Source organism: Urocitellus parryii, chromosome 7, assembly GCF_045843805.1.
Source record: "Urocitellus parryii isolate mUroPar1 chromosome 7, mUroPar1.hap1, whole genome shotgun sequence".
Classification (NCBI taxonomy): domain Eukaryota; kingdom Metazoa; phylum Chordata; class Mammalia; order Rodentia; family Sciuridae; genus Urocitellus; species Urocitellus parryii.
In genome coordinates this window covers 163,717,521-163,733,066 of record NC_135537.1, presented here as the reverse complement: position 1 = coordinate 163,733,066, position 15,546 = coordinate 163,717,521, and the positions used below count along the sequence as shown (strand labels likewise).

The window sequence follows — 15,546 nt, the reverse complement described above, 5'->3', positions numbered from 1 at the left end:
GCAGGCAGAATCCAGGCAGGTGAGTGAGGGCAGATGGCCTGGCTGGCAGCTGAAGCAACTCTCTCCAAGACCCTGTGGAGATCTGAACTCAATTCCCTTTCCTCTGGCAAGAGGGAGGAGGATGGGCAGGTGGTAATGGCCGTTGGCCAGAACCAGGGAGCGGTGGGAATATCGCAGTATGGGAAATTATGCAGAAAAGTAACCCAGTCCGTGTGGATCAGTTGAGTCCTCAAGCTCTGCTGGTTATTTGAGATCAGGGACTGTCTTTTCCACTCAACTGGGACAATGAGGTGACAGATCATCTCTCCATGCCTCCCCTGCAGGCCCCTCTCCTCTCTGAACATCCACCCTCAGTGGCCCGGGGCTCCCTTTCCATGGTGAGGCCCCCCAGTTAGGCCTGGGGCGGGGGGGAACCCTCTGGGAGTGGGGAGCCCTGCATAGGGGCGCTGTCTGGAGCCAGCGAGACTGAGGCAATAGCCAGGTTTGATTCTTCTTTCTGCCCCATCTTTGGGTCAAAAGTCTTCTCCCCACAGGACACTGAAAGACCATCTCCTAAGGCATGGTTTTACCTTTTATTTGACACAAAGGAAAAAGGGATCAAGGCGCCAGGTTGGCCTTTTGAATGTGCAGAGCTGTGCCCACTCCCTCCCACCCTTCAGTCCCGAATTAGCACCAGACACAAAGACTTCCATAGCCCTAAAGACCCTTTAAGCAGGTTTCCCCGTACAACCTGCCTTTTCTTCAGTTTCTTTGAGAAAGGAGCCACCCTTGGGAATGAAAGGCTGCACAAAGCCCGGCCCTGGCCCCTGGCTCCTTGGAGAAGAGAGAGGAGCAGATGGCAGGGCTGCCCTGAGGAGCAGTCAGAATGGAGGAGGCTGCAGAGGCCCCCAGCTGACCCATGCTCCTGGGGAGCTGCCATGACAAAGGAATGGGGGTGGGATGGTGAGGGGAAGAAAATCAAGGGCAAGTCTGAGGAGCTCGGCCTTGCTAAGAGTCCAGCACTGTAACAGGAGATGTGGATGGGGGCCAGCAAGGGCCTAGCCAGCCTCTGTCCCCAAACTGGCTTTGTAACCCAAAGTCTTAAGGAGGCGGGTTGGGGCTGGAAGAGAAAAATGGTATGAAGGTCTGAACTGTGGATTTTAACCTGGGGTCGGTGGAGAGCAGAGTGGGCTCGTCCCACACCCCTTCAGTGGCTCCCAGAGTTATCCCAGTCGAAGGAGGGGACTGTGGGCAGGCCAGTCCCTCTGCCACTGTCCCCCCGCAGGGGCCTTGGTGTCTGAGGCCAGGCCCAGGCTCCCTGCCCTTCAGAGCTCCTCATGGACCCGCTCTTGGTCTTCATCCGACTTCAGCTTGAGTTCCTCAGCCGTGATCTTGCCATCCTGGTTGCGGTCCTGATTCTGGAACATGTCCCCTATGGTTTTCTCAGGGTCCTGCCCAGGCATGAGGCGGCCTTTGCCTTCATTCACTTGAGCCTTGATGAAGGAGGAGAACTGGGGGAGGGGAGAGCCACAGGAGGACGGGGGAGTGAGGTCATGGAGAGCTGTGGATGGCCTTGGGCAGGGAGGACAGCCAATGCTGTCTCCTTCCTCCCAGGCTGCCCTGTCCCCTCCCCAAATCACTAAGGCCCAGGAGAGGAGAGGGGCTGGAGTACAGCCTGGGGGACAGTCCATGACAGCCAGATGGGGCAACAGGCAAGGAAGCACAGGTAAGTGGCTCAGCCGGGGACAGCAGGTGCCTGGGGGAGGGGCAGGTGTGCACTGGGTGCACTAGATGCGCCATGGGTGTGACTGAGCTCCTGACCCACCTCCTCTGGGGGGACCTCTCCATCTTTGTTGAGGTCCATATCTTCAAACAGGCTGGCGGGAGGGTCCTTGTGCCACACAAACAGGTAGCCCGTAGGCAGCCCGTCCTCCCGGGACACTAGCTCCACCTCAAACAGCAACACAGCGCTGCCAGGAACCCCCCTGGCTGGAGGGGGGAGAGGGGAGCGGAGAAAGGTCCCGTTGGGGCCAGGCCGGGCTCAGTTTCCCTTCTTGGGAACTGGAAAGCAGGGCATGGGAGGAAAGCGTCCCTGACCCTCCCACCAGCCACAGAGGCCAGAGACAGGACCCAGGCCTCGGCCCCTCACCTCCGCTCTCTCCGTGTGCCAGGTGCGGAGGCACAACCAGCTGCCGCCTCTCTCCCACACACATGCCCTGCAGGCCTGTGTCCAGACCCTCGATCACCTTGTTGGCCCCCAGGGTGGCCTCCTGGGGGGCCCCAAAGTCATGGCTAGGGGAAGGTAGATTCCCAGGTTAGCATCGGTCCTTGTCCCCTGCCAGTTTGCACTCCACTTTCCCCAAAGTGGGCCCAGGACAAGCCCTCAATTCCAGAGTGGCTCCTGGTGCCCACCCAACAGCCCAGTACAGGGTCCCCACAGACCCTAGGACTGCCCAGAGGGCTCCCCCTTCAGTTTCCCCTGCCCTCCTGCCAGCCTCACCGGCCCTCCCCTGGGGAATAACAAATCTCATCTTCCACAGAGGGTGGGCCTCAGTAGCTTACCAGCATGCGCAAGGCCCTGGGTTCAACCCCCAGTACCAAAAATGATAATAAAGAAAGTAAAACAATTTCATGGCCCTCGGCTCTTGACGCTCACTGAAGGAAACAAGAGACGCCATGACCCAGAACGAGGAGCCGGAGTCAGGGGTGCTGCTTGAGCACTGCCCGCGCCTGCGCCCCCCCACTTGCCCAGCCCTGGCCCTGCCCCGGACCCACGAGGAGAAGAGCCTGGTGCCATCCAGCAGAGAGCAGTTGTAGTGGTAGCGAATAAAGTCCCCAAGCTTTGAGGTCTCATTGCAGCTCTCAGGGGGCCGGGACAGCGTCTTGATTTCCACTGGATCGGCAGGGTTGTGGAAGTCGATTACGTGCACATCGAAGATGAGCACAGCAGAGCCAGGGATCTTGTCTCCTGAGGCCAGATGAGGGAGGGGGTCAGCTCGCCATCTCCATGGGGGCTCCCTCCCTGGGGAGACGGCGGGGGTCCATCCTGATGCTTCCTATAGGTTGCTGTTGGGTGTTGGGGTGAGGGGCAGGGACAGGGGAGGAAAGCCCTTTTCCCCTTGTGGCTTTGCAAACTCCTTGTAACTTAACCCCCCTAATCAACATGATCAGGCCCACTTCACAGGTGAGGATACTGAGGCTTCCAGCACAACTGGGTCTCCAATCCAGGCCTCTGTGCTTCCTGGGGCTCTGCTGGCTCTGTTCTTTCATAAAGCCACCCTCTGACCCCAAACTTGGGAGTTGGCTGTGCTTTCCATTTATGAGAGGGGGCAGTGGGGACGGTCTGGAGGAAGTGGATGGAATCTGGTGATCAGCCTAAATAAATGCGTTTCTGTGACGAGGGGTGGAACAGAGGCTTAGGGAGGAGAGTTGGGAGCAGTTGGAGGGGGTGCCTCGGGAATACCCTTACCAGTCCCATTCTCCCCATAGGCGAGGTGTGGGGGGACGGTGATCCTCCGGCGCTCCCCTATGCACACGCCCTGCAGCCCCTGGTCCATCCCCGGGATGATGTAACCCTGCCCGATATAGGTATTGTAGGTGTGGTTTCGGGAGTAGCTGCAATAGAAGGCAGGGAGGGGCAGGGAGGGAGTCAAAGGGACCCCTGACCCCTTCCAGGGGACCTCCCAGCCCCCACCTCCCTCCTCAGATCCCCCCTGACCTGGAATCAAAGAGGGTGCCGTCCATCAGGGAGCCGTTGTAGTGGTACCGCATGAAGTCCCCCGCCTTGGCTCTCCGGACACAGCCAGGGGGTAGCTCCAGCGTCTCTAGCTGGACGGTGTCCTTTGGGTTGTGGACATCGATCAGTAGGACATGGAAGACCAGGGAGGCCTGTGGGGGGATCACAGTCCCTGGGGAGGGGATAGGACTTGAACCATACAAGTCGGCAGCCAACTGAGGCTCAGGAAGGCTTAAGTGGGCGCCATGCTTTCCTGACCCCTTCTCTTCCATCTATGGCTGTTTCTTGTTCTTTTTATGAGACCTGAGTTGTGTTTTCCCCAAAGCCACCATCGGTTTTGTGAACCAGAATAAAGCAGGCCTTCTTAGTAGAACCATCACCAAGGGCTAGATCTCTTCCCTACTTTCTTCCTTGGCTGGATGCCCTGGTGTACTGTAGTGCATAACCTGAACAACTGTACGTGGAGCCCTGGTTTTCCTTCTTCTGGAGAATTCCTCCAAGCCCTTCTCTGCCCTTACCGTAGCCTTTCTCGCCATAGGCCAGGAATGGAGGGATGATGATCTTCCTTCTCTCACCAGGACACATGCCCAGCAGCCCTTGGTCCATGCCCTTGATCAGCCAACCAGAGCCGACGTAGGTGTCATAAGTACCGCCCCTGCTGTAGCTGTGGAGAATTAGGTAGAGGTGGCGCTCCTGGAGGTGAGAGGAGGATGGGCCTGGGCTCCTTCGCCCTGGCCATAGTCTCTGATGCCTCAGGGTCCCCTTCTGGCCCCTACCTGGTGTCGAAGGTGGTGCCATCCAGCAGAGTGCCATTGTAGTGGTAGCGGACAAAGTCGGTGTCCTGCACCATGCGGGGGCAGTGAGGCGGGCGAAGCAAGATGCTCACCTGGACGGTGTCTGCCTTGTTCCACACGTCCAGCAGGACCACGTCGAAGTACAGGGTGGCGTCTGGGGGGATTAGCCCCGCTGTGGGGCAGAGCGGAAGGAGCCCAGTTGCAGTAGCGGGGTGTGTGTGTGTGTGTGTGTGTGTGTGTGTGTGTGTGTGGGTTGGGTGGGCAGGTCTGAGGGTCTAGCTGTGCCCCTCCCGGCCGCAGATTCCCTCCTTCCCAGCCAAGCTATCTCCTGCCCAGGGTCCTAGTTTCCCCCTCCTGTCATCCCAGAGGCATTGATGGAAACTCTGGTCATTAGAGCCACCACTACTCAGACTGTGTGAAGTATGACCTCGGCCAAGCCACTCCCTAGCTGAACTTCAGATTTCTGACCCTGGGGTCTCTGATTCTGCCTCTTGGCCTCCCCTTCCCCATGCCTGTGCCCAGCTTCCTCACCCACACCGATGCTGCCGTAGCCCAGGTGGGGGGGCACGATGAGCCGTCGCCGCTCGTTGACACACATGCCCATGAGGCCCCGGTCCATGCCAGTGATGAGGCGCCCCACACCCACCACGATGGCTACCAAGGTGCTGCGGTCATAGCTGGGAGGAGGGAGGGGACAGATAGGAGACAGTGACCTCAGGTGTGCACAGGTGAGGGCACATGGTCCCATACATGAGCAGAGGTGCATACCCCATGGGTGGTGCATACACAGGGTGGACGCACACATGCTGCTCTCACACGGCCTCTTCAGGTCTTTCTCCTAGGCTGCTGCCTGGGAAGTACCTGAGGAAGCCAGGACCTTTTATTCCCCAGGGTGGCGAGCAGTCTACAGGCCTGCCTGCAGCTTCTGCTTGCTGACAGTAACAGAGTGGTGAGCACAGTATGGAGGGCAGAGCATTTATTGAGCGCTTGCTATATGCTAGATTAAATGCTTGGCCCTTTTTATTCACTATCTTATTGAATTCTTGTTCTATGAGACAGACATTATTATTTTCACTTTTCTTTCTTTCTTTTGGTGTGTGTGTGGGGTAATTTGGGATCAAATTCAGGGATGCTTTGAGCCAAATCCCCAGCCTTTTTTTTTATATTTTATTTTGAGACAGGGTCTCACTAAGTTGCTTAGGGCCTTGCTAAATTGCTGAGCCTGGCCTTGTACTTGTGATCCTCCTGCCTCAGCCTTGTAATCCCAGCTATTCAGGATGCTGAGATGGGAGGCTCAAAAGTTCAAAGCCAACCTGGGGAATTTAGGGAGACTCTGCCTCCAAAAAGAAAGAAACAAACAAAAATAGTGTTAGAGATGAACTCAGTGGTAGAACACCCCTGGGTTCAATTCCCAGTTCAAACAAAATGAAGAGGAGAGAGAGAGGAGGAGGAAAGAGAGGAGGAGGAGAGAGAAAGAAAGGTTTCTAAACTCAACACTTATAAATTATGCCCTAGCCAGGCTCCCAGAGTTCACCAGAGAGGGCAGCCCCCAACTCCCAGTGCCTCCCCAACTCCTAGCTGTCCAGGGCTCAGTGCTGTGCCTACACCTGGCTTTGCCCTCTGAGCAGGTTTTTACTCTGGTCTGTTTCCTTCACAATGCTGAAATGAAAGTTCAAGCTCTGCACAAAATTTCTACAAGTTAAACAGCTTCAGGGCGTGTGGTTTCCCACAGAGTTAAGGCTAATATGTATGGTGTGGTTGTTGTTGTTTTTTTTTTTTTTTTTTTGGTACTGGAGATTGAACCTGGGGTGCTTTACCATTGTGCCACATCCCTAGTTCTTTTCGTTTTTTTATTTGACACAGGGTCTTTCGTAAGTTGCTGAGAGTAGTCTTGAACTTGAGATCTTCCTGCCTTAGCCTCCCAAATTGCTAGGATTACAGGTGGACACCATGGTACCTGGCTGCTAAAGTATATTGAAGTCATAAGGACTATAGGTACTACGAGAAGTCCACTGTCACCATCTGGTCTGATCATTAGCCTTAGGAAGGAGACACTATTCTTATGTCCATTCAGAACTGAAGCTTTAAAAGACAAAATTCCTTATCCAACACTGTGGCCTATATTTGAACTAGGGTCTTAAGTTTTTGCCCAATATACTGTCTGCCTCCAAGATCAAGGTCACTAATACTTCGTGGCCTAGTGTATGTTTTGGAAAAGGGGTGACTTCTTTGTGGTGTGGGGCATTGTGTGTGATGGGACCTAAGGTTTACCCTGGAGGCTGGCACACAGCCTGCCCTAACGCCCCCTCCCCAACCCAAAGTGGACTTTGGGAAAGCCTGGGTCATACCAGAAGTCTGTGTTCAAGCCCTAAGACTGGCAAGAGGGGTGATAGCACTGGCCTGGTAGAGGCAAAATGGAGGAGGTGGGGATTCAGGTTCCAGGATATCCAGAGAGACATGAAAACCCTCCAAGATGCCCAGGGTAGCATGTCTGACTGTGTGACACGTGGACAGAACAGACCATGGCACCTAGCTATGCCCTCCTCCCAGAACCATCCTACTGCCTTATTTTAATGCCCACCTGGCTTTATCCCCATCCCAGCTGTTGAAGACCTCCATCCTCCAAATAAAAAGGTTTACTGCCTCTTCTCTAACCACAAAAGCAAAGAAAACTGGGTGTGGAACAAGATAGGGCCTGGGTAGGAGGAAAGACAGGGGGGTCCCCTTCTGAGAGACCACAGGAGGGTTCACATACTCCTCCAGCCATTCCCTTCCCCCAACATTGCGGACCAGAGCACCCCTCATCAACGGCAGGTAAATGGAGCCGTTCACCTTGATCATCAAATACTTTGGGGGACATGGAGAACTTGGGTGAAAAGAACTGGGGTAAAGGTGAAGGCTTAGAATTTGAGGCAGGGCTTGTTTTTGAGGAGATGGATATCTGGGACCCCCGCCCCCACCCCCGATGTTTGGGTTTAGGGAATCATGAAGTGAAGGCCCAGATTGCGAGCTTGAAAGGGGAAGGAAGGAAATCCCAGGTCCCAGGAGCCGGGGTTCTGGAAAGGCATGATGAACCTGGGACACCCACCCCTTTACCTCGAGTCAAACTTCTTGCCGTCCTCGAAAGTGCCATTGTAGTGGTAACGTACAAAATCCCCCATCTGCACCTCCCGGGGACAGGACTTGGGAACGTGGTACCTCTCGATGACCACATCTTCCAGGGGGCCCCCGGCCGGGCTGGCGCGGCCCAGCCCCCTCCCCAAGGCCTGCAGCAGCAGCAGCAATTGCAGCAGGGAGAGCCGGCGGAAGGTGTGGCTGGGGGATCCCGCAGGGAACATGGTGCTCGAGCAAGGCCAGCGGGCAGTGAGGGCGAATGAGGGAACGAAGGAACTGCAGCCGCCAACCTCCTTCCACCCCCTCGGAGGGCTGGCTCCCCCTCTTCCGTCCTTCCCCACCCCCGCCCTGGCTGGTCCACGTGGAATGGGGGCTGGGGAGACTGAGCTGGCCGGGCGGGGTGGCGATGGCCGTGGGATAGGAGGAGGGGGCAAAGCTGAGAGTTTAGAGTCCCAGGAATCCGCCACAGGAACTCCGGATCCTCCTCCTCCCATCTCCACTCGGAGCTGAGACTCTGGCCTGGCCGGGAAGGAGGTTCGGGAAAAGATGAGAAGTCTGAGTGGCCTTAAAAAAAAAAAAAAAAAAAAGTAGAAGAAAAAGAAAAGTTCAGACTTTTTTCCAGAGCTCCTGGGTCCTAAAGCCGGGCCGAGAAATCCTTCGCTCCTTTCGCTGACAGCCTCAAATTAAGGGCCCTCTGGGTGGGTGGAGAGGGCCGGATTCTGGGGGGCATTTCAGTGTTTCCCCCACTCCAAGAGAGGCTTCTCTGAAAAGCAGTTTTGTCCTAAAAAAGTTAGACTGTAAGAATTTTGTCGCACGGGATGGAGCTCGATCGAGTGGGCGGTGGTAGCCGTGGAAGGTGCGAAGGGTAAAGCGGGTGTGTGACTCCCTACCCGGGAGGGGGTGAGGGGATGAGAACACTTGGAGGGTGCAGAAGGGGCCCTGGAAGGGAAAACCGGGTTCCTGGGCTTGCACTGAGCCTGGGCAGAGTAGGGGGTATAGGTGGCACCTCCCTCCGCCTCTAGATCTTAAGGTGGGGGCGTTGTGGGAGGGAGGAGAGGGGCTTTTTGAGCTCCTATCTCCAGCGCGAAGCGCACGCCTACCCATCAGCACCCCAACTGCCAAGGGAAGACCCCCATGGGCAGGAGGTCGGGCCAACGTAGCGCACTCGGGACACTATTGGACCCTCCGAAAAAGAAGGGGGCCTCGACCCCGCCCTTCCCCGCCTTCCTCCTGTGGATGCGGGGCGCTAAGACCCAGCAGGCACGCGGCGGGGTCCCGGCCCATCCAGCTGCCTGCGGGGCCAGGCGCTCTCTGCTCGGGGAGCCCGGGCACGGCGGGGGCATGGCTTGGGCGGCGAGGGCGCTGCTGTGGCTGCTGCTGGGCAGCGCCGGGGCTCAGTACGAGAAGTACAGCTTCCGGGGCTTCCCGCCGGAGGACCTGATGCCGCTGGCCGCGGCCTACGGCCACGCTCTGGAGCAGTACGAGGGCGAGAGCTGGCGCGAGAGTGCGCGCTACCTGGAGGCGGCGCTGAGGCTTCACCGGCTGCTGCGCGACAGCGAGGCCTTCTGCCACGCCAACTGCAGCGGTCCGGCGTCGCCTGCCGCCTCGCAGCCCTGGCCCGCGTCGGGCCCCGACGGCGGCGGCGAAGACTGGGCGCGCGAGCTGCGGCTCTTCGGCCACGTCCTGGAACGGGCCGCCTGTCTGCGGCGCTGCAAGCGGACGCTGCCCGCCTTCCAGGTGCCCTACCCGCCTCGCCAGCTGCTGCGCGACTTCCAGAGCCGCCTGCCCTACCAGTACCTGCATTATGCGCTCTTCAAGGTGGGCATCCGCCCAGCCCGCCCAAGGGAGCGTCCCCGATTCGGCGTCGAGTTTCTTGGCTGCTCGCAGGAGCCTGGCCTTTCCCTGGCCTGCGGGCTCGGCCCCACTCACCCGCTGTTCATCACGCCCCCACCAGGCTAACCGGCTGGAGAAGGCCGTCGCCGCGGCCTACACCTTCCTCCAGAGGAACCCGAAGCACGAGCTGACCGCCAAGTATCTCAGCTACTACCGGGGGATGCTGGACGTCGCTGATGAGTCCCTTACGGACCTAGAGGCCCAGCCCTACGAGGTGGGCTGGAGGGGCAGCGGGAGGATTGACGCTCCTCGCTGCACCCTCGCACCACTGGTAGAGCATGTAGAGAAAGGAAGGGAGATGTCGGGTTCCCCTGACTCCCCCTGGCACTCTCCCCCCAGGCGGTGTTCCTCCGGGCTGTGAAGCTCTACAACAGCGGGGACTTCCGCAGCAGCACCGAGGACATGGAGCGGGCCTTGGCCGAATACCTGGCCGTCTTTGCCCGGTGTCTGGCTGGCTGTGAGGGAGCCCAGGAGCAGGTGGACTTCAAGGACTTCTACCCAGCCATTGCAGGTATCCCCCACCCAGATGGCTTTGGACATCCCTGGCACCACGTGCGCTGCTTTCCAGAAGCCTAAGATCCCTTAACACCAATGCGCATTAGATGCACATTTTTGGAGCGGCTATTAAAGTGCTCAGTAGCTGGATGTGATGGCCACACACCTGTAATGCCATTGCTAGGAGGCCTAGGCAGGAAGATTGTAAGTTGGAGACCAGCCTCAGCAACTTGTCGAGGCTCTAAGCAATTTAGGACGACCCTGTCAAATAAAAAATAAAAAGGGCTGGGGATGTGGCTCAGTGATTAAACACCCAGCCGGGGGTAGGGATGTAGCTTTGTGGTAGAAAAAAAGAAGGAAAAAAGTAAAGAAAAGGTTCATGGGCTGAACCGGAATAAGACATTTGCTCAGCCCTCAGAAGCCTTCAATCTGCTGAGAGAGATGCTGGGTGCAGAGGGCTTACCCAGGAGTGTCCAAGGTGCTAGGCATGGGTACAGAGAGGCAGTGACATCCCAGAAGGGTCTGGGAAGGTTGGGTACACAGACCTTCCAAGGAGAGGGCAATGCAGACTGGAAGATGCCCAGTAGATGCCCAGCAGGTGTGTGCAGAAAGCAATTGGGGTGAGAAATCACACCTAGTCTCTGGATCCCTAACCCTGAGTTCCCCCAAACAGGAGGATAAGATTGTTGTTAGCTTCTGTGTGTGGGCTTCAGTCCTGTCTCCAACCTCACCTGCCATTCTCCCAGAACTCCCTCTGGCTTGGGGTGGGATTTGAGGTGAGAGTAGTAAGTAGTCCCCAGTCTGGACGCCTGCTGTATGCCAGGCATTTCACCAGTTCATTATTTCATGTGATTGCAGCAACAGGGCATTCTTTGGAGAGAGAAACAGGCTCAGTAGGCAGAGCTGGGGTCTGGAGTCTTCCCCACCAGTGGGATATAGCTGCTTACCCTAGTTCCTCACTGCTGCCTCCACCCTCAGATCTCTTTGCAGAGTCCCTGCAGTGCAAGGTGGATTGTGAAACCAATTTGACTCCCAACGTGGGCGGCTACTTCGTGGAAAAGTTCGTGGCCACCATGTATCACTACCTGCAGTTTGCCTACTACAAATGTGAGCCTGCTGGGTGGGCTGGGCAGGGGAGTAAGGGGTGTAGATAGCATTGAGGGTCCTCCTGGAGTCATGGGGAGCTTCCGAGCAGATTGAAAACCTGGTTGAGGAGCCGGGTGAGGTGTCGCACACCTGTAATTCCATCAGCTCGGGAGGCTGAGGCAGGAGGATGGTGAGTTCAAAGCCAACCTCAGCAAAAGCAAGGCACTAAGCAACTCATTGAGACCTTGTCTCTAAATAAAATACAAAATAGGGCTGGGGATGTGGCTCAGCAGTCGAGTGCCCCAGAGTTCAATCTCTGGTACCAAAGAGAGAGAGAGAGAGAGAGAGAGAGAGAGAGAACCTGGATGATAAGGAGGAAAGGCTGGGGGTGGTGAGAGTTGGGGAAAGAACCTGAGGGTCTAGGGTGGGTGAGGTTTTGAGTGGGAATAGAAGGCAGCCATGGGGAACAATTAGAGAGCCCTTAGGGTCTTGAGTAGGTAGCCAAACAATACTAAGCACCGGGCACTTGGTAGAGCCCTCATTGCACTTGATCCTCTCACCAATCCCGTGCAGTTGGCATTACTGAACCCACTTTTCAGATGAAGAAATGGAGGCTCACAAAGGGCATGGGGCTATTAGATCCACAACTAATAAAAAGCAGTACCAGGACTTGGTGGCTCTTCTCTCTGGAGAGAAATCCCGCCATCACCTGGGGCTATATGGACAGCCCTGGGTTCCTGCAACATGGAGATGCCAAGCTTCAGAGACGGGGCAGAACAGAGGGGCTCAGGACCAAGGTGCCTGGAGACCTTTCCTGTGGGCAGACAGCAGAAAGGTTGAGGGCCTCTAGTTCTCGGTGTCATCATTCTCTGGTTGTAAAACCGTATTCAGCCCCTCTGTGCCTCAGATTTTTTGTGTGTAAAATGGGAATGAGGCTTAAATGAGTCACGTGGGACCTGGCACCCAGGAAATACATGTTAGTTTGCATTATTATTAGGTGGGGTGAGGAGCCCAACAGGCACTGTGGGGGGCAGCTAGGGAGCAGGGGCTGAATTGGGAGAGGGTGTGGGTGGCCTAGGTGGACTGTTCCTCTGGGGCCACTCCTTACTGTTCTGCCTGCAGTGAACGACGTGCGCCAGGCTGCCCGCAGCGCCGCCAGCTACATGCTCTTCGACCCCAAGGACAGTGTCATGCAGCAGAACCTGGTGTATTACCGCTTCCACCGGGCACGCTGGGGCCTGGAAGAGGAGGACTTCCAGCCCCGGGAGGTGGGCACCGCTTTCCCGAAGCACTCACCACCGCACATGCAGTTTTGCAGTGTGTTGGAACACCCACCCTGGCTTCCTTAGAAGACTTAGGACAGGGAGTGGAAAGAGTGAATATGGGCCATGGTTCGAGTCTGGGGTTCAAAGCCACCTGTGGCTGGGTGGTCCTTGGAATATCACTGACCCTTTCTGAATCTGCTGCCTCCCCTGCAAACGTGGGGCATGTGGTGCCACTCCTGCTTTCTTCGCCAGTGGCAGACACTGCTCATGGCTTGAGGCATGCTTCCTCTGGGAGCCTCAGAATCTTTCTCAACCCGGCACTCCAAATAGCTACAATTATTTGATCAGGATATGTTCCCTGATCCTTGAGCTAGAAAAAGGCCAGTGGGCCCAGATCCTGGGAGGCCTATCTCCATGCCATCCAAGTCCCCCTTTGCCCCTTCCTTTTCCCAGGAGGCCACACTATACCACAACCAGACAGCCGAGCTGCGGGAGCTGCTGGAGTTCACACGCATGTACCTGCAGTCAGATGACGAGGTGAGTGGCTCCTCCCCTCCAGGCTGGGCCATGACAGGGACACCCTGGGCCTTTTCCTGGAGCCACTGTATGTGAAAGCTCTGTCCCCGCTGTCATGAAGCAGGAGAAATTAGCTTGTCTCTTCTCTGTACTCTTTTTTTCTCTCCACCTCTATGTTCCCATTGTCCCTTCTACACCTATCCCAGGCCTGGAAGCCCTTGCTGCATGTCCTGGCTCTCTTCAGAGCTTGCACTACCTACTGTGACCTTCCTGGCCACGTGGCCTGGACCTGGAGTTATTTACAGCCCTGGTTCATCTCCTTCCTGGCCCCCTCCTCCAGCCAGTCTGCTGAGGACTGTGCTCCAGGACAGGGGACCAGATTATTATTCCCGACTCTGCCACTGTGCCTGGCCCAGGGCTGGTGCTCAGCAACTGAGTCTGAATGACCAGGGAATGCTGGATGCCAGGAAGGAGGAGCCACCGTGCATTACATTGATTCAGAATGACGGTCTGGCAGCCTGACCTTCTCTGAGGTCTTGCTCTAGTGCTAGTTTATTCATCTCTCCTTCGTATACGTGCCTGCAGTGGGTTTGGGGCAAGGTCAACAATGTCAGCTCCAGCTTAGGTGCTAGTCAGACCTGGTTCCACTGCTTCCTGGTTGGGTGGCCTCCAGCAGGTCTTAGGTAACCTTCATACTTCTGTTTCTTCATCCATTGAATGGGGAGAACAATACCCTTTACATTTTGTTGTGAAATTAAATGAGATCAAGTCTGTAAAACTCTTAATACAGAGCCTGCACATAGTAAGTGCTCATGAATGGTAGCCACTTGGATCACTTGTGACCTGCTGTTTGCTAGACACAAGGCTTGGGGCTGCGGTAAGTTGATGAAAGGCACAATCCCTTCTCCATGTGATCTCTTGGGGGAGCACAAACTGCTGTTGGAGAGGTCTGCATGGGGCACCAGAGGAGTCTCCCTGTCCAGTCAGGGTCATCAACCAGAGCTTCACCCTGGAGCTGACATCTGGTTTTGGAGCAGCTACCCAGGCCAGGAGAGCAAAGGTGTTCCTGTCAGGACAACAGCGCAAGCAAACACTCTGTGAGGACTGCAACAGACTTGCCAGGGCGGTTCTGGTTAAAAGAGGAGTTGAGATGAGGGGGATGCTGACGGACAGTGATTCTCTGTGGGTGGGGCCCCTTGCATACGCTCAAGGAAGGGCAGATTGGGAATTGGACTCACATGGAAGGACCCCTTACATCCTTCTTGTGTTAGGTCTTTTTTTTAAAAAAAAAAATATTTATTTTTTAGTTGTAGTTGGACACAATACCTTTATTTTATTTATTTTTATGTGATGCTGAGGATGGAACCCAGGCCTCATACCTGCTAGGCAAGCGCTCTACCGCTGAGTCCCAGCCCCAGCCTCTTGTGTTAGATCTTGACACTGGGGGATGGAGGTTCATGGAGAGATGGGGAGGGAGGTTCCCAGAGACAGGGAGTCCATCTGGGATTGGGCCTGCTGTGAACCAGCTCCTCTCCTAACCCTGGGTTTCTCTAGATGGAATTGGAGGAGACAGAAGTGACCCCGGAACCCAAGGAACCCCCATCTGATGCTGAGTTTGAGGGGGAAGGTGACTACGAGGAGGGCCTCTATGCTGACTGGTGGCAGGAGCCAGATGCCAAGGGTGATGAGGCTGAGGCTGGTCAGTGCTGGATCCTAGTGGAGAGGGTGGGGATACAGTTTGGGAATACAGGGTGGGGATACAGTTTAGGGTGAAGATGGGGGGCATGTGTACCTACCCACTGCATTACGGAGCCAATGGAATGTGTGGGTACCAGGATACACCTCCCTCGGGGGCTTCCAGCCTATTGGCAACCCCTGTCCTAGAGCGGGGACAAGCTGAGACCTTTTCCTGGGGTAGCTCAGTCCTGCCTGCCTCACCTCCTGCCAGGATGGTACCTGGCACCTGCTGGAGGTAGGCAGGGCTAACCCCAATTTTTCTCTTCCTTTTCAGAGCCAGAGCCTGAACTGGCATGAGAAGGGGGTCACCCCGCACCCCTCAACAGTTTGAGGAGCCTGGACAGCAGCAAGAACTATTTATTAAAAACTTAAAGTGAACACAGCTGACTGGGCCCCCATCCTGCCCCACCTGTGAGCGACGGTCCGCAGACTCCATCCGGCCTTTTCTGTCTGTGGACCACAGATGGTGCTGGTGCTGCAGGTGGGCAGGGGGGCCAGCAGAGGTCCCTCTTCTTCCCCACTGCTCCCCCAACCTGGACAGTCTCCCGGAGAAGTGCCGGCTCTGACTGGAGTGTCAGCCAGAGGTGCAGAGGGACAGTGGGGTTGTGAAGAGCACTGGACCAAGAGTCCTGGGAATTCTGTGACATGACAGCTGGTGCTTAATAAACGTTTTATTGTTAAACGAATCGCAGTACCTGGGGGTCCAGTCTCCCCGGGGCTGAGTTGTGAGCTCTCTTCGATGTGTGCCCATCTCCCCTCATCCACATGATGGGTACAGTGTGGCCCTGGCTGGTCCTCTGCACAGCAGGGCTCTGTGAGTGGCAGGCCATGAGCAGCACATGATCTGAGATCTGCCACCAGGGGGCGCGAGGACACAGGCTTCCCTGAATCCGTAGGAAGATGATCTCAGCTGTCCAAGAAGGGATGTGCT

The 15,546-nt window shown here is 56.2% G+C and overlaps 2 protein-coding genes across 2 annotated transcripts; one reads left to right on the top strand and one right to left on the bottom strand.

Moving 5' to 3' along the window:
- Positions 1–701: 701 nt before the first annotated feature.
- On the bottom strand, positions 702–8,007 carry Fkbp10 (FKBP prolyl isomerase 10). Its single transcript, XM_026387036.2, has 10 exons — positions 7,606–8,007; positions 5,041–5,186; positions 4,492–4,681; positions 4,234–4,379; positions 3,698–3,887; positions 3,449–3,594; positions 2,755–2,947; positions 2,129–2,271; positions 1,805–1,968; positions 702–1,490 (listed from the first exon to the last, which is right to left on the bottom strand). The coding sequence occupies exons 1-10, from the start codon at positions 7,845–7,847 to the stop codon at positions 1,305–1,307; spliced, it is 1,746 nt and encodes a 581-aa protein (XP_026242821.2). The 5' UTR covers positions 7,848–8,007; the 3' UTR covers positions 702–1,304.
- A 957-nt stretch (positions 8,008–8,964) lies between these two features.
- Positions 8,965–15,264, top strand: P3h4 (prolyl 3-hydroxylase family member 4 (inactive)). The gene is made up of 8 exons (XM_026387043.2): positions 8,965–9,441; positions 9,578–9,730; positions 9,856–10,027; positions 10,990–11,118; positions 12,220–12,365; positions 12,816–12,899; positions 14,433–14,577; positions 14,890–15,264. The coding sequence occupies exons 1-8, from the start codon at positions 8,965–8,967 to the stop codon at positions 14,910–14,912; spliced, it is 1,329 nt and encodes a 442-aa protein (XP_026242828.1). The 3' UTR covers positions 14,913–15,264.
- Positions 15,265–15,546: the final 282 nt, after the last annotated feature.